The sequence below is a fragment of the Phacochoerus africanus genome, chromosome 9, assembly GCF_016906955.1.
Source record: "Phacochoerus africanus isolate WHEZ1 chromosome 9, ROS_Pafr_v1, whole genome shotgun sequence".
Classification (NCBI taxonomy): Eukaryota; Metazoa; Chordata; class Mammalia; order Artiodactyla; family Suidae; genus Phacochoerus; species Phacochoerus africanus.
In genome coordinates, this window is record NC_062552.1 from 36,476,737 (window position 1) to 36,494,168 (window position 17,432).

At 50.8% G+C, this 17,432-nt stretch overlaps 1 protein-coding gene across 5 annotated transcripts in view; it reads left to right on the forward strand.

Moving 5' to 3' along the window:
• The window catches only part of DAAM2 (dishevelled associated activator of morphogenesis 2), a 127,167-nt gene that overhangs the window by 88,283 nt on the left and 21,452 nt on the right, over nucleotides 1-17,432 (forward strand). For 4 of the 5 annotated variants that reach the window (XM_047797061.1, XM_047797064.1, XM_047797062.1 and 1 more), the window contains exons 6-14: nucleotides 2,444-2,777; nucleotides 4,056-4,166; nucleotides 5,880-5,983; nucleotides 7,084-7,150; nucleotides 8,990-9,107; nucleotides 11,055-11,193; nucleotides 15,097-15,155; nucleotides 15,306-15,490; nucleotides 16,224-16,523. In XM_047797061.1, the coding sequence (XP_047653017.1) occupies nucleotides 2,444-2,777; nucleotides 4,056-4,166; nucleotides 5,880-5,983; nucleotides 7,084-7,150; nucleotides 8,990-9,107; nucleotides 11,055-11,193; nucleotides 15,097-15,155; nucleotides 15,306-15,490; nucleotides 16,224-16,523 (1,417 nt within the window). The remainder of the gene's footprint in view (nucleotides 1-2,443; nucleotides 2,778-4,055; nucleotides 4,167-5,879; nucleotides 5,984-7,083; nucleotides 7,151-8,989; nucleotides 9,108-11,054; nucleotides 11,194-15,096; nucleotides 15,156-15,305; nucleotides 15,491-16,223; nucleotides 16,524-17,432) is intronic. The other variant, XM_047797065.1, reaches the window with a different exon arrangement.

Consider the following 17,432-nt stretch of genomic DNA (forward strand, 5'->3'; position numbering starts at 1 on the left):
TTAAGTACTTGCAACGTATCACTCCTTAATTACCTAATGACTTGACGACCCTGTGCTGTTAGGTATACTCTTGACTGTTTTGTGGGCTCATTGTGTTCACACCACTCATTGTATGTGCCTGGTGGGAATATATACACGGTGCAGCATTTCCCAGCTCCACGTCAATGATATCACATTGATAGTTGAAATCAGCTCTGCTGGGAGTATTTATACCATGGAAATTGGCAAACACCACTGTCAGGCCTTTTTTCTTTTCTTTCTTCAGAGAGCTTGTAGTTAAAAGTTTATCAACATGCTGGTGTGTGTGTGTGTGTGCGCGTGTGCGTGCTCAACTCTCTGCCCCTAGGAGCCTGGAAACAGAGCCTCAAGGAGAATGAGAGCCCCTAAACCCTGCTTATTGCTCGGGTGGGGTGGGGGTCTGGTGTGGGAAGGGGATGCAAGTGGGATGGAAGCCTGGTGTGAGAAGGGGGATGCAGGAAGGATGAACAAGTCAGGAGGTAGGAGGGTTGAGGGGAAGTTGCCAGTTCATCTCCCACTTCAATTTATTTCTCTTTCCCTTTAATAAAATTCTGATTAGAAAAGTTACACATCAGCATGATGGAAAGTTTGTGGAATACATAAAAGTGTATAATAGAAAAAAAAAGCATCTATTTTTAACAATTCAAGAGTTAAGTTGAATTCTCGCCATATCTGTATAATAATGTAGAAATACATGCACATGCACTTAGAAGCCAATGTATTAATTATAGGCAGTGGTCCATCAGCTTCACTTATGACGCTTCCTTAGGTCATTCATTATTTCTCTACTAAATCAAGGGTTTTAAGCCGACGAGTGTGTGTGCACACACTCGCCACAGATAAATTTGGCACCCAGGTGAGACCCACTGACTGTTTATCAGAATGATGTTTTTATTTTATTTTATTATTTATTTTTTTATTATTATTTTTTTTGGTCATTTCTTGGGCCGCTCCCGTGGCATATGGAGGTTCCCAGGCTAGGGGTCTAATCGGAGCTGTAGCTGCCGGCCTACGCCAGAGCCACAGCAACGCAGGATCCGAGCCGCGTCTGTAACCTACACCACAGCTCATGGCAACGCCGGATCATTAACCCACTGAGCAAGGGCAGGGACCGAATCCGCAACCTCATGGTTCCCAGTCGGATTCATTAACCACTGCGCCACGACGGGAACTCCCGATGTTTTTAAATAACAAAATAAAATAGAAATAGATAAGATTAAAAAGTGAGCCAATTAAATTAAAATATAGTTACCAGATATTAAACATTAGTGAGATAGCAATAAATGTACTTCTTTATGCCTTAAATCACCAGCACTAGCAACCATTACAATTTTGAAGTGCTGATAAGTGGAAGTGATATTCTGAGACATCTGCAACAACTGTAATTTGAGATGAAAATAGCTGTGATTTCTTTGGGTGACAAAGTCACAGATTCTGCTGATACCACTGGAGTTTATTGCCTACACCCATCACCGAAGGAAAGGCTACATTTCAGGTCGAGGTTACACAAAGTAAAAGTGTAATTTTCTTTTCCCACCCGAGTTCATAGACCCCTGAATATTCGTCATAGACCCTTAGGGGAACATAGATTCCAGGTTAAAAACCTCTGAACTTAAGGGTTTTCAATGTTTTCTGCTAACATTCATGATAACGTGGATGTTTTCTTAGAGATCCCTTGCAGAGTACTTTCTCCAGCCTTGAGTCCCCTGTCTGGAAGTCCTTCTTGTTGTCTGACTATAATTCTCTTAATTCCCATCCTCATGGGTGATGAGTCTTCCAGCTTAACAGCCATAATAATTATCCTAATAAATTTCACGATCATCCTTTTTTCATGTTCCTTTATAGCTGTGTAACTTAAAAGTCAAAGATATGCAAATGCCTGGTATTTAAAATGCAACTAAGGAGTTCCTGCTGTGGTTCAGTGGGTTAAGAATCTGACTACAGTGGCTCAGGTTGCTGTGGAGTTGCAGTGGGCTAAAGGATCTAGTGTTGCCATAGCTGCAGCATAGGTCGAAGCTGTGACTTGGATTCAGTCCCTGGCCCCGGAACTTCCATGTGCTACCAGTGAGGCCATAAAAAAAAAAAAAAATGCAAATAAGACATAAGTCCCTTGCGAGGTGATAGGATTTAAGTCCTTCCTCCCTCCCTTCCTTTCTTCCCCCTGGGGCATGTAGAAGTTCCCAGGCCAGGGATCAAACCCAAGCCACAGCAAGACCCTGAGCCACAATACAAAGTCCTTAACTACTACACCACCAGGGAACTCCCAGGATTTTAGTGCTTTAGATTAAAGTTTAAAAATGAGCCAAGTGGCTACTCTAGGTGGGACACAGTTGTACCCAGGTAATGGGATAGCTCTTTGCAAAATATGTACAGAATAATATGCCAGTCAGGATACCTGGTTTGCTGATGGCTCTGGTCTGGGCAGGTTTGTGACCCGCTTCATTGAGCTGGAGGGCTTGACCTGTCTGCTGAACTTCCTCCGGAGCATGGACCACGCCACCTGTGAAAGCCGCATCCACACTTCCCTCATCGGCTGCATCAAGGCTCTGATGAACAACTCCCAGGGGCGGGCACATGTGCTGGCGCAGCCCGAGGCCATCAGCACCATCGCACAGAGCCTGCGCACGGAGAACAGCAAGACTAAGGTGGCCGTGCTGGAGATTCTGGGCGCCGTGTGCCTGGTGCCCGGCGGCCACAAGAAGGTGCTGCAGGCCATGCTACACTACCAGGTGTACGCAGCCGAGCGGACGCGCTTCCAGGTGAGGGGCTGGGGACACAGCCTCCTCACTAGACCATGGGTCCCTGTAGGCTAGGATATTAGTCTGCTTCATTTTTGTGGCTTTACATCTCTGAGCCCAGCACCTGGCTCGTGTAGGGGCTCCGTCACAAATTATTAAATTGAATGCATTTGCTGGGATCAAGATTTTAGGCCTTGGAGTTCCTACTGTGGTGCAGTGGTGTAATGATCTGGCTTGTCTCTGCAGAGGTGCTGGTTCGATCCCTAGCCTGGCCCAGTGGGTTAAAGGATCAGGCGTTGCTGCAGCTGTGATGTACGTAGGTCGCAGCTCCGGCTCAGATTCAGTCCCTGGCCCAGGAACTTCCATGTGTAGGAGGTCAGAAAAGAAAAAAAAATATTTTAGGCCCTATGCCTGGGCCAGTGCCTGCTATGCAGCCATTGGGACCAGTCCTGGGAGCTCAGGTCATGCTGTTGTCTTTTCTCCTCACAGAAAGAGACAACAAACTGTATGGGTACGGAGTAAGTCTCTATGCACGTGAACTGTTGTCACAGACCTTATGGTTTATCCACCTGTATAGAGTATATGTTTATTCTATCACCAAACATTTTTAAACAGCTGCTTTGATTGGAAAGTGACCCCTGGCCCTTTGTAGAAGATGCAAAGGAGATAAAAGGTAGCATCCATGCTACCCAGGAGCTAGGCAAGGAATACAGTTACTCTTCATGTCCTCGGGGAACTGGTTCCAGGACCCCCACAGGTACCCAAATCTGTGGATGCTCACATCCCTTATATAACACGGTGTAGTATTTGCATATAACCTATGCGCCTCTTCCTCTAGATTACTTATAACACCTAATATAATGTAAATGTTTTGTAAATAGCTAAGTACAATATAAATGCTATGTAAACAGTTCCCCAGTGTGCAGCAGACTCAAATTTTGCTTTTCAGAAATTTCTGAAATTTCAAAAATATATATGTTTCTGTCAACCCTGGGGTCAGTTGAATCTGCACATACGGGACCCGAAGATATGGAGGGCTGACGAGCTGTAAACAGCTGTCACATGCAGAAGCGGCATTTCAGCACTGCCCAGCAAAATAAACCAAGTCCCCAAGGCTGAGTGGAGAGGAAATAAGGCAGGACCTTTAGGGATGGTCTGAGATGAGTTGGATAGATGGGGTAGGGTAGGGAGAACTGGCGGGGCATTCTGGGTAGTTGGAACGGCAGGTGCAAAGGCACAGAGGCTGGGCTGCAGGATCCCGAGCCCTCCTCTCTTCTTCCACTCTGCCTTTCCACCCAGACGCTGCTGAACGAGCTGGACCGAAGCCTGGGCCGATACCGGGATGAAGTGAATCTGAAAACAGCCATCATGTCCTTTATCAATGCTGTCCTCAATGCTGGCGCAGGAGAGGTGAGGCATCTTCTCTGTGCTCTGACCGTGCCCTGCCTTTCTGACCCCGGAATGGGGAGTAGTGGGGGAGAGGGGCAGTGTGCGAGAGCTCTTGGGGGCAGTGGCAGAGGGAAGGGGCCAGGACACCTGGTTGGTGCGGCTGCCACTACATCATCGTCTTCAGTTTACCTTTATCACCTCTTGCCTTCTTCACTTGGGGCCAAGAAAGACTAGCTTGTCATGAACCTCACTGTCACAAGGGGTTCCTAGGGAGCATCTGCAGAGGAGACATCCTGCACCTTGTGTGTCATGGACCAGCCCCAAGCTTGGCTGGCTGGTGATAGCTTAAGGTGGTGGTGGGGTCGTTTATGGGAGGAGGGCAAGTGTTGGCCCTTCTTTCTAGAGCTTTCTAAAGACCTGCTTCTGGACTGGTTTCTGGGTTGGCTGGTCATGCTCTTCTAGCACCTTCTGTTAGGAGGGGTGACTTCTGATTCCCCTTCCTTTGGGAAAAGAATGGGAAATCCCTAGGTTATAAAAATAGCAAGAATCAAGAAGATGAATTTGAAGAGCAGGTGAACTCCCCAGATTCTAAGGCAATCATATGCCTCAGTCAAGGTCAGCTTGTTAATGGTGAAAAGGGGCAATTTAATGCCCTCTGCTTTTTCCTCTTTTTTTTTGCCAGCCTTTTTTTTTTTTTTTTTTTTGCATCCCATCCTGATGACCTGAGTTAGGGGAGTTAGGTTGGGGAAATTACCTGTCCCTGAGATGCTGACCTCACTTTGATCAGCACCAGCTACTGATGCTGACATCTGTTCTGCTTAGTTACTAACCATACCTCATCAGGTAATTTTTATGAATATCACTTCTGTAGGGAAGTAATACAGTGCCCGTTTACTGATGGGGAAACTAAGACTTTTGCAGAGTCACAAAACTAGTAAGTGACAGAGCAGGGATTTGAAGCAAGATCTGCCTAATTCCAGAGCATGTGCTCTGTATCACTCTTCATCACTGCTCTTTGATGCCAAACACTAAGAGAAAACAGAATACTACTCAGCCATAAAACAGAACAAAATAATGCCGTTGGCAGCAATATGGATGCAACTAGATTCTCATACCGAGTGAAGTAAGTCAGAAACAAACACCATATGATATCACTTATATGTGGAATCTAAAATGTGGCACAAACGAACCTATCTACAGAACAGAAACAGACTCACAGACATGGAGAACAGACTTGTGGTTGCCGAGGGGGGAGGAGGAGGCAGTGGGGGATAGACGGGGAGTCTGGAGTGAGTAGATGCAAACTGTTACATTTCGAATGGATGGGCAATGAGGTCTTACTCTACCCACAGAGAACTGTGTCCAGTCTCTTATAACATGATGGAAGATACTATGAAAAAAATGTATGTATATGTATAGCTGGGTCACTATGCTGTATAGCAGAAACTGACAGACCATTGTAAACCAACTATCCTTTTATTTAAAAAAAGAAAAGCTGGTAAAGGATTTAAAGGAAGCGAAGCAGGAGACCTAAAGGGGGTAAATAACAAGGTCAAAGGATGTCTCCCCCAACCCTTTCTGGAAACTCTGGAAACGTCATTGAAGCCGTTCCAATGACTTTTCGACGGGGCATGTGGTGGGACAATGACTAGAGTGGCGGTGAGGGGTCCACTGGGGACTCTTGTGGAAATCGAGACCAGCCAGTGAGTCTGGTCCTTCCTTGGTGGCCCCCAGGATAACCTGGAGTTCCGACTGCATCTACGGTACGAGTTCCTGATGCTGGGGATACAGCCTGTGATTGACAAGCTCCGGCAGCACGAGAATGCCATCCTGGACAAGTAAGGGCTGAGCCACCCATCCCACTGCAAACCTATAGGGACGGTGCCTCCGCGGGGGGTTGGTCAGGACCTTTGTGGAGGCTGCCCTTCCACTGGAGACCACCTGCCACAACAGCATCGATTCAGAAGCAGCTCTGGGGCTGGGGAGAGGTGGACAACCATCCCATTCCCTTGTCTCACGTCCCCTGTGACCCTGCTGGTCCTCTTTGCTGACCTCCCATCTCATCTCCAACATTACAGGCAGGTGGACCCAGGAATCCTCCACCACGGCCCCTTGGGGGGGAATTGGGAAACATGTGGGGGTGGTTCTCAACCTGGCTGCTAGCGGGGGCCATACTGGGATTGGTCACAGGGCACTAGGAATGCTAAATGGCCCGCAGTGCCCTCCTTCTCAGCAAAGAGATGCCCGCCCCAGAGGTGCAAGCCATCAAGACCTTTAGTGACTAAAGGGCACAGTAAATTCCCTGTGCAGCACCAGCGAGGCCCTCTGGCTCCGCCCTGTTCCTACAGGCTGTTCTGTCCCACTAGGTCCCAAGGGAGAAAGGAGGCCCCTTTGCAGTAGAGCGGAGGGAGGAGTGGATGGCGGCGGACAATGAGAGCTTGGCCCTGAGTGGGGACATGGGACAGTCTAAGAACACTGGGGAAGGTCGATGTAGGGCAGTGGTCCTTGCCTGCAGGTGATTTTACCCCCTAGGGGACAACCGTCAATGCCCAGAGACCTTTTTGGTTGTCATCGCTCGAAGTGGGGGATGCTGTGGGCCTCTGGTGGGCGAAGGTCAGAGATGCTGGTGCACAGCTCCTAGACCTGCCTCCCACAGGCCAGGATGATCCAGCCCCAGTGTCAACAGTGCTGGCACTATGAAAAGCCTGAGCTAAGGTGGCAGGACCCTGGTGTGGCCTCCTGCTGTCCGAGGGATGGCACGGGCTTCTCTAAGGAGGAGAGTGTTGACATGCAGGCAGCTGGCTTCTTTCTGCTGTTGCCCTGGCCTCACCTGGATGAAGCCCTCAGACTTCGTCACTGTGGAGGCTTGAAGGGACTGTTCCCCTCACCCTGGGGTGACCTGCTGGTGATATCTGCTCTCCCCCCACCTCCTGTCTAGGCATTTGGACTTCTTCGAGATGGTCCGGAATGAGGATGATCTGGAGCTGGCCAGGAGGTTTGACATGGTGAGGCGCCTGCAGGGCAGGGGTGGCTGCTGCGGGTCCTAGACCCTGTGCTGTGGTAGGTCTAGTGCTGGTGGGCCTCCCTGGTGGGTGCCGTCTGCTTATGCCACCCTGGCCTTGTGGCAGCTCTGCTGAGCCTCACCTAGCAGGCCTCAACCAGGTCAACTATCCGCCCTGTAGGAGACTGCACGCCCCAAAGGAAAGAGATGATTCTTTTTTTTTTTTTTCCTTTGCCTTTTTTAGGGCCGCACCTGTGGCATATGGAAGTCCCCAGGCCAGGGGTCGAATCGGAGCTGCCGCTGCTGGCCTATGCCGCAGCCACAGAAACTCGGAATCCGAGCTGCACCTGCAACCTATACCACAGCTCATGGCAACACTGGATCCCTAACCTATGAGTAAGGCCAGGGATGGAACCCTCATCCTCATGGATGCTAGTCAAGTCTGCTGCACCATGATGGGAACTCCAAGAAATGACTTTTCTACATTATTTCTCTCAAATGCCTCTCCTGGGCTGACCTCCCACCTGCCTTCCAGTAATTTCCTGAGTCACCCTCCCCATCACTAACCTGATCATGCTCAGCAAACAAGGTCATTTCCGTTTTATCCCTGAGAACCTTGAACACGCGCACATCTGTGCGGCCTAACTGTGGTGTTATAATATCCCCATTCAAATGGAGACCTACTTTTGGATGGCGATTCAGTAGCCAAGCACCCTCTCTTTACATCCTGAATAAAAGCCTTGAATTTAAAAAGAAGAGGATAAAGGGGGAGAGAGAAAGAAAAAAGGGAGTCCCCTGGTGGCCCAGGGGTTAAGGATCGGGCCTTGTCACTGCTGTGGCATGGGTTTGATCCCTGGCCACTGGCCCAGCAAAAGAAAAAGAAAGAAATCACAACGCGAGACCCTGTATACCTACTAGAGTGGCTACAGGCGAGCAGACAGACCCCAGTAAGTGATGGCGAGGCTGTGGAGAGACTGACCTTTTCACACATTGCTGATGGTAATGTTAAATGATACCGCCCTTTGGAAAACAATTTGGATGTTTCTTAGAAACTTAAATATAAATTTACCACTAGACGCAGAAATTCCTTTTCTAGAAACAAACCCAAGAGAAATAAAAAGATGTATCCACGCAAAGACATGCAGGTGAGACTGTTCCTAACCGCATAGCTCCTAGTGGCCCCCGAACTGGAAGTAGTCCCAGTGTCCATCAGCTGGTGAATGGATCCATAAAACATGCCAGGGCTGGGGGAGAGAATACTCCCTCCCCGTGGCGGGGCCCCAAAAAAGGGAGTGAGCGAAGGAAGCTGAGGTAGTGAGGATAAGCAGCTTGCCTGCCATCCCACAGCTAAAGCGTCCGTCTGGGCTTTGCACCCGGGTCATGGACCTGGGCCACATGCTCCTTGACGCATCATGGCCCTGCTTCCTTCCCTTGGTCTGAATGGCTTGTTCTCAACCAGGGGCGATTTGAATTTCCCCGGGGGGACATTTGCAATGTCTAGAGACATTCTTAGTTGTCACAGCTGGTGGGAGGAGGGTGCTGCTGGGGTTGGGGAGATAGAGGGCGAGGGTGCCTCCTGACACCCTGCAACAGACAGGACAGCTCCGCAACACGGAATTACCGAGGCCAAGCTGCTGGGGTGAGGAGGTCCGGAGACCCTGCTTTGTACATGGGGCATGGCTCCCGCCTCCTCATCCCTGCCCTTTTTAAACCCTGGACCAGAGGCGGGGAAGGTGCAGTCTCCTGCGTGACGGGGCTTAGTGGGTGGAAGCAGGGTCTCTCCCCCTCCCCCACGTCCTCTTCCTCTGTTGCCTCCCCGTCACCATGCCCTCCGCTCCCCCAGGTCCACATCGACACCAAGAGTGCTTCCCAGATGTTTGAGCTGATCCACAAGAAGCTGAAGCACACGGAGGCCTACCCCTGCCTGCTGTCTGTCCTGCACCACTGCCTGCAGATGCCCTGTGAGTAGCCCCCACCGGCCCCAGGCAGCCTGAGATGAGGTGCTGGGAGCTCCCAGGGTTGGGGAGTCCCACTGTGTCTCCCTCTGCCCCCACCCCCAGGAGGCCCAGCCAGAGGACTCAGGCCCCTGCTCTTCTCTTCCTTCCTGCTTGGGGGCAGGACATCCACTGTCCCCCAGCACAGGAGCTGGGGACTCGGCCTTGAGCAGTGCCAACATCCTGTCCCGACAGTCGGGAGCTTGACCCTGCACTGACTGATCACAGCTCATGGCAGACAGGACTGTGATCAGTCTTCTCAGGGATGTTTCCAGAAAGGAGCCTTGCGCCTGGGAGAGTCGCACAGATGTGGAATGAGCGTGTCTTTTTTTTTTAAGGTTTTATCAATTCCTCTGTCTAGTCCTTCCTGGCTCCCACCCTAACGCCCTTGTTCCTGACTCACTTTACAAATTCCACGTGTCAGTATCTATTCAGAGCAGATGCTAAGCTCTTAAGATCCAGGTTTGCACAGGGACTGAATACATGAGACGTGGTTACAAATGACGGCCTCAGGGCGCCACTTGAAATGAGCTTTAATCGCACCATTTGGTACTTCAGCTCTTCACAAAATAGAATACTTGGAAACGAGCAGGGCCCAACAGAACGGTCAACCTAGGCAGACTCTCTTATGTGGTGGTGATGTTGGTGCAGGTAAATGGAGGTGATGGTGATAATGACAGTTTATCACTGGCTGGGTGGGATGGGAGGTCCGTGAATATAGTGTCTCTCAGCCTCAAGACGGCTTAAGGAGTGTGCGTTATTACCTCCAGCTTAGAGTGGATGAGCTTGAGGCTCAGCGAGTCTTTACATATGACGGAATTTCGTTTCTTTGGGGTCGGGGCTTTAGCTGAAACACATCCTACTTCTGTGAGCCAGGGACCTGGCTTTACCCTGTTTTCCTGGATGGCAGGTCCATGGAAAACTACACAACTTCGCAAGGCTTGTGTCAGTGGAGGGATGGAGAGGGAGACAGACACAGTGACCTGGACCAGGAAGCTGCCAGTTCTCCAAAACAGTCTAGAAAGTCTTCATGGAAGACGTGGGAAGCCTGACTTCTGCTGCCATGAGTCCTGGTGTTCAGTGCCTCATAGGCAGTGTGAATGGGTCCCTCTGTTCTGCCTCAGCACGGGGCTGTGCAGACACGACCTTCCACCTGGCAGGCATTACGGTTGGCCTTTGAGGTCAAGATCCTGCTGGTTGACCTCCCTTGGTGGTCAGTAGAAACAAAGAACTTGGATCAGGAGCCAAGGAAGAGGAGCTTACGGAGATGACGTGAAAGGCAGAGTCTGTGTCCAGCCAGACTACAGTTAGATGGGATGAGAATGGGGCTCTGTGAGATCGGACACAATACTCAAGGCTTTTGCCTGCACAGTTCAAGGTCACCTTGACCACAAAATCTGCCTGGATTCCACGACCACTTCTCCAGCCCGTTCTCACCCCCTGTCATTGCATGACTGTAATTTCCATTCATCTTTCTCTGTAGAACAATAGCACCAATAATTCTAAAACCTTTTTTTTTTTTTAATTTCCCTGGAGAGTCCATTACTCAGCATGTAATGTTTTGGAGCCAATTGACTTCTTAAGTGTGCTTTTATAAGATAATTGCAAAAGGCAAATTTGCATTCCCAAGGCCCAAGATACTCAGGGTACCGACAGGGAGGAAGGCAGCCAGAGAGGAGAGAAATATGTCTAGAGGTTGACGCATCCGTAAAAGGTCAGCTGCACATCATCCAAAAATGATAGGATTTCTGAGTCTTCATGAGCAGTAATTACATCGCCTCCCCCGTCAGACTGGGAGCTTGTCAAGGGAGGTGAAGGGCACGCCTCACCGGCCTGCGCCCAGGCAGTGACTCTAGGGCAGGGCCCCGGGGGGCTCCAGGGCTCCGTAGCTATATGAGGCCTGTCGTCCCGCAGACAAGCGGAACGGTGGCTACTTCCAGCAGTGGCAGCTCCTGGACCGCATCCTGCAGCAGATTGTCCTCCAGGATGAGAGGGGCGTGGACCCTGACCTGGCTCCCTTGGAGAACTTCAATGTCAAGAACATCGTCAACATGTGAGCAGTGGCCACCCCTTACCTGTCTTCCTCTTCCTTCCCCGTCTCTCTCCTCCTTGGGGGTCTCAGCAGCCAAACCTCAGCTCCCTCTCTCCCACCCAGACCCCTCTGGAGGGGCCTTGAGCAACATCGTCCAATAGGACTCTGAGATCATGGACCTGTTCCATATCGGCTCTGGCCAAGGGTGGCTAGTGTGACCGAGGACCGAACTTTAAATTTTATTTCATTTTAATTAAACTCAAGTAGCCACGTGACACATGTATGGCTGCCACCATCATATTGGATAGTACAGGTTTACAGGGAGCAGTCTCAGTTCCCAGTGATCCACTGCGTGGAGCGGATAGAGGAGGAATTAAACATATTCTTTCTTTTTTGTCCTTTTAGGGCCACACCCACAGCATATGCAGGTTCCCAGGCTAGTTGTCGTATTGGAGCTACAGCTGCCAACCTATGCCACAGCCATAGCAGCACCAGACCTGAGCTGTGTCTGCAACCTACACCACAGCACATGGCAATGCTGGATCCTTAACCCACTGAGTGAGGCCAGGGATCAAACCTGCGTTCTCACGGATAGTAGTCAGATTCATTTCTGCTGCGCCACAGTGGAAACTCTGGAATTAAACATATTTACATGGAGGAAGAGTCAGCAAACAATGGCTAGGGGTAAACCCAGTCCTCCAGTTTGCTCGTTTTGTTTTGTTTCAGTTTCTTATGTTTTGTTTTCTGTTGCACCGACGGCATCTGGAATTTCCCGGGCCAGGGAGCAAACATGAACCACAGCAGTGCAGGGACCTGAGCCACTGCAGCGACAACACCCGATCCTTAACGTGCTGTGCAAGGTTACTGCTCTCTCGCTTGTTTTGTACAGTCCATCCATGAGCTAAGAAGAGTTTTATATTTCAAAGGAGTTGTTAGAAACAAACAAAGACTATGTGACAGAGACTGTATCAGATCCATAAAACCTAAAACAGCTAATCTAGCCCTTTAGAGAAAGTTGGCCAACCGCTGAAAATAGAACATGACAGTTAGATTATGAGGCTGTGGGACAAGCATGTCAGAGCCTAGCATCTCTAGCTCATCATCTGTGACTGACCCTGGGTAGAGAGAAACCCCAGGAAATGAGTTCAAAGTCACATCAGTTAATCGGGCCTCATGTTAACACACTAATTTTCTTAATTTTACACTTTTACTTTCAGTATGTCTGAGTCAGTTGCCCTTAAGGAGAGAAATTGGCTCTCAGTGATTCATCGTATTGCATTGCAAAGCCCAGTAGAAAATGATTTTTGAACTATTCATGCCACTGTTTGCATTTGCACAAATTTATTTAGCTGGGCGTTGTTGTAGCAAAAATCCTAATCGCCATGGTGGACAAGTACAACAGTAAAGCAATCAAAATGCAGCTTTTTAATTTTTTTCTCTTCTCCTAATGCTTTACACTGCATAGTAGGGAAATCTTTCCTCTGCCAGAGAGTGACAACTTCTCCCGTGCAATGAAGTTTTTGCTGCTTTTTGGACAATGGGATTGGAAACTCAGTTTCAGCCGCCAAGGTAGAAGGACTAGGCTCAGGTGTGAATCAACCCTCTAGACTCGACTTAGCATTGGAGTTCCCACTGTGGCTCAGCAGTAATGAATCTGACTGGTATCCATAAGGATGCGGGTTCGATCCCTGGCCTTGCTCAGTGAGTTAAAGATCTGGCATCGCTGTGAGCTGCAGTGTAGGTTACAGACAAGGCTCAGATCCCGAGTTGCTGTGGCTGTGGTGCAGGATGGCAGCTGCAGCTCTGATTGGACTCCTAGCCTGGGAATGTCCACGTGCCACGGGTACAGCCCTAAAAAGACAAAATAAACAAATAGATTTGATTTTGACTTAGCCTTACATCTCTTTCCTGCCTGGGCTGGGGCTGGAGGCTACAGCGGGAAAAGTGTGTGTATAAGAGAGTGTGTGTGTGTGTGTGGGGGGGGGGGTTACCTTCTCTTCTAGCTTCTTCTACCCTAATTTTCCCTCTAGCCAGCCATTTTCTGGCCCCCACCAGAGGCCACATAGGGGCAGGAAGGAGAAAGGGAATAGGCCTTCCTTGATCAGGTAGCTTAGTAACGAGGCTTCCTGCTCTCTGCGTTTGGCACGTGGATAGATATGACTTGTATCCTGGGGTCTTGTGAAGTCCCTTGCTGGCTGCCTCACACTACAAAACCCTAGTCGTGCAAGTCTGTCTGTCTTCCCCCGCAGGCCTGCCTAGGACCGTCCCTTCCATCAGGTCCTGATTCCCTGGCAGTGAAATTCACACAGACTTATGCTGTTGACGTGTCCCATTTTCTCCCGGATGGACTTTTGGATGGCACTTAAAATAGCTGCAGCCCAATTATCTCCACGATGCTTACCTCTGACCCATGAGAAACCCTCATGCAATCTGTCATGCTAGCAAAATCTTGGAGTACGTGGGTCCCAGCCCATCCTGCCCTCTGCTCAGCATCAGGGAAGACGGGGCAAACTCAGTGGGCACAAAGAAGTCACTAGGCAGTGGTGAAGGAGGACCCCTCGGGGGGAGAGCAACAGCTCTTTCCAAAGAAATCTCATCATGAATTCTCTCCCCCTTCATACTTTGTCCCCTCTTTATATCCTTGGTCTGGTTGTGCAGTTATGGACCTAACTCTTTGGCGTTTTCAGATTTACCAAAGAAATGATTATGAGGGAGTTCCTGTCGTGGCTCAGCAGAAACAAATCTGACTAGTATTTCTGAGGACGCAGGTTTGATCCCTGGCCTCGCTCAGTGGGTTAAGGATCCGGTGTTGCTGTGAGCTGTGGTGTACATTGCGGATGTGGCTCGGATCCTTTGTTGCTGTGGCTGTGGTGTAGGCCGGCAGCTGCAGCTCTGATTCGACCCCTAGCCTGGGAACCTCCATGTGCCGTGGGCATATCCCTAAAAAAGACAAAAAGACAAAAAAAAAAGAAAAAAGAAATGATTATAAGGATCTCACCTCAGAAGGTCCCCCACTCATACCTTGATGTCCAGTGAAACCTCCTTTTCTCCTTTTCACCCCTTGTAACAAGAGTTTGGCATCAGTGAGGACTCACTGTGATTTAGACACATCCCCTTCTCACCCTCCACATACTCACACTGTCTTGCTGGGGTGGCGATTTCTCTTGCTCTCACACATTGGTGTTTGGAAGCCTGGACCATGGTAAGGCCAATATTTGGCCTTTTTCAATGACATGTAAACGTTCCCAGGCCAGGGATCGAGTCCAAGCCACAGCAGTGACAATGCCAGATCCTTAACCCCCTCAGCCACCAGGGAACTCAAGGCTGATATTTTGCCCTCTCTCAGGGGCAAGAACCTATTTTTACAAAGTGGTACAAATCATTGTACAATTAAGAGAAGCCTGGGATTGAGTCCTCGTTTTAGCAGGAGTTAGCTGTCCTCTCCTTCGCTGGTCTCAGGGTTGTTGGCTGTATCACAAAGTGGACTGTAGACATGCTTTCAGCCTTCTTGGTCTGTGGAGGGACACGGAATGAGAACTGGTCAGGGGGAACCCAGAGAGACATCTTCAGGGCCAAAATCCTAGCCTCCTTGGGAGTTCCTGTTGTGGCTCAGTGGTCACGAACTCGACTCGTATCCCTGAGGACGCAGGTTCAATACCTGGCCTCACTCAGTGGGTTAAGAACATGGCGAGGTGTGGCTGTGGTGTAGGCCAGCAGCTGCAGCCCAATTCGACTCATAGCCAGGGAACTTCCATATACTGTGAGTGTGGCCCTAAGAAGAAACAAAACAAAACAAACCCTGGCCTCCTTGACATGACTGGACAGTTTGGAGATGAGGCACCGGTGTGGGGAATAGGAAGATGACCTGTCTTGGGGAAGTTGGGAGCCCACGGTCAAGAGACCCTTCTCTCCTCTCCCCACCAGGCTCATCAACGAGAACGAAGTGAAACAGTGGCGAGACCAGGCGGAGAAGTTCCGGAAAGGTGAGGGGTCCTGCCTAAACCGGCTCCGTGCTCCACAGGCACCCACCCCCTGCCCAGCCCAGGACCCTGCCTCCTCCTCGGAAAAGGACAGGCCCGCCTCCGCAGCCCCTCTTCCCACTTCCCCTCCCGTCCCACCTCCATCCCCCACAGAACACGCGGAGCTGGTCAGCAGGCTGGAGAGGAAGGAGCGGGAGTGCGAGACGAAGACCTTGGAAAAGGAGGAGATGATGCGGACGCTGAACAAGATGAAGGACAAGCTGGCCCGGGAGTCCCAGGAGCTGCGCCAGGCTCGGGGACAAGTGGCAGAGCTGGTGGCCCAACTCAGTGAGATCTCCGTACGTAGGCTCCCTCCTCTCCTTTTACACCATTGAGACCTTCAGGCCAGGGTGGGAAGAGCAGGTGTGGTGTTGTGGGGGGGGGGCAAGGATTCCAGGAGGAGGGAGGAGTGAGAGGGGGACCTCAGGCCAGGCTAGAGGGGACCCCTGAGGCTGCAAGGGTGGCACCTTTGTGTGAGACAAAAATCAGTGTTCCTCCCTTGGGGGGTGACGCTGCCCTAAGAAGCACAGCTCAGAGAGCAGAGTGCAGGTGGGGTTTGGGCTCCCCTCCCCTCACCGTCCCCCTGTGGCTAGATCCCCTTGTCCAGGCCTGTGTGCATCCACCCGCTGTGGCAGGTGACGAGTATGACTTTTCTGCTCTCTGTGTCTGTGTGTTGGATGTTCCAGATGCAGAGGGAGAAAACGGGGCTGTGTCTGGGAGGTGAGAGCAGGCTTTGGGGATCTAGTCTAGATGGAGAATAAGAGTAAGAGAAGGCAGGAGATCCTGCTGGGGCACAACAGGATCAGTGGCATCTCTGCAGCTGCCAGGACACAGGTTCAATCCCTGGCCTGCCACAGTGGGTTAAGGATCTGGCACAGATGGCAAGTGAGGCTCAGGTCTGATCCCTGGCCTGGGAATTCTGTATGTTGAGGGGCAGCCAAAACAGGAAAAGAAGAGACGGCAGAGTGATGGGGACTTGAAAGGCATCCTTGATAATGGCTTTGTCTTTGTGATGTCTCTGTCTCCCCACAGACAGGACCTGTGTCCTCCCCACCTCCCCCCGGTGGCCCACTTACCTTGTCTTCCTCCATGACAACCAGTGACCTGCCTCCACCCCCGCCCCCTCTTCCCTTCGCCTGCTGCCCCCCACCGCCACCGCCCCCCCTGCCACCCGGCGGGCCTCCCACTCCGCCAGGTGCCCCACCCTGCTTCAGCATGGGCCTGGCCCTCCCCCCAGACCCCTTCCCCAGCAGCGATATCCCGCTCAGGAAGAAGTGTGTCCCTCAGCCTTCACACCCACTCAAGTCCTTCAACTGGGTCAAGCTGAATGAGGTGAGTGACAAGGAAGAGGTCACATGCCCCTATGGCCAGTGGCCCGCAGCCCCAGAGAGGGACAGCCCGCTGTTTGCTAACCCCCATCTGGGGTGCTTTCTTTGGAGGGGGTCAGAGGAGACACAGTGGAGGCAGAAGATGAGATTGCCGATGTCAGGCTCTCTATTGGGAAGGGCACGGGGAGATGGCTCAGCACGTGTGATGCCCACATTGGCAAAGCCGCCTACAAATGGAATATGTGTGCTGAGGGTTACTGGCATAATATCGGACCAAGCAGGGGTGCCTTCTAGATAAGACAAGGGCTTGGGTGGAATGTTAAGGATAGGGTTGGAGTTCCTGTTGTGGCTCAGCGGGTTAAGAACCCAACATGGTGTCCATGAGAATGCAGGTTCGATCCCTGGCCTCGCTCAGTGGGTTAAGGATCTGATGTTGCCTTGAGCTATGGTGTAGGTCACAGACACGGCTTGGATCCCATGTTGTTGTGGCTGTGGTGTAGGCCGGCAGCTGCAGCTCTGATTTGACCCCTAGCCTGGGAACTTCTATATGCCATGGGTGCTGCCCTAAAAAAAAAAAAAAAAAGGATAGGGTTGATTTAAGGAAAAGGGTGGAACGTGGCGGTGAAGAACTTGCGCCGTGGCCCAGAGATGGAAAAGATGGGGGCAGTGTGAGCATAGGACTGACATGATGAGGCGTGATTGGGGGACGGGGTGACAGGACAATGAAGAGTTTGGCATCCTCCCAGGGGAAGGTGCATGCCCTGGCTATTCTTCTAGACTGCATAGCAGTGAGAGGCCCACGTGAATATTATCCACGAAGAATCACCGATCCCAGGCCCACGTGTGGGAAGTTGATTTCTCTGTTGGATTCTCATGAGTATAGGGTGTGGTGCCCTGGTGGGACCCCTAGTAA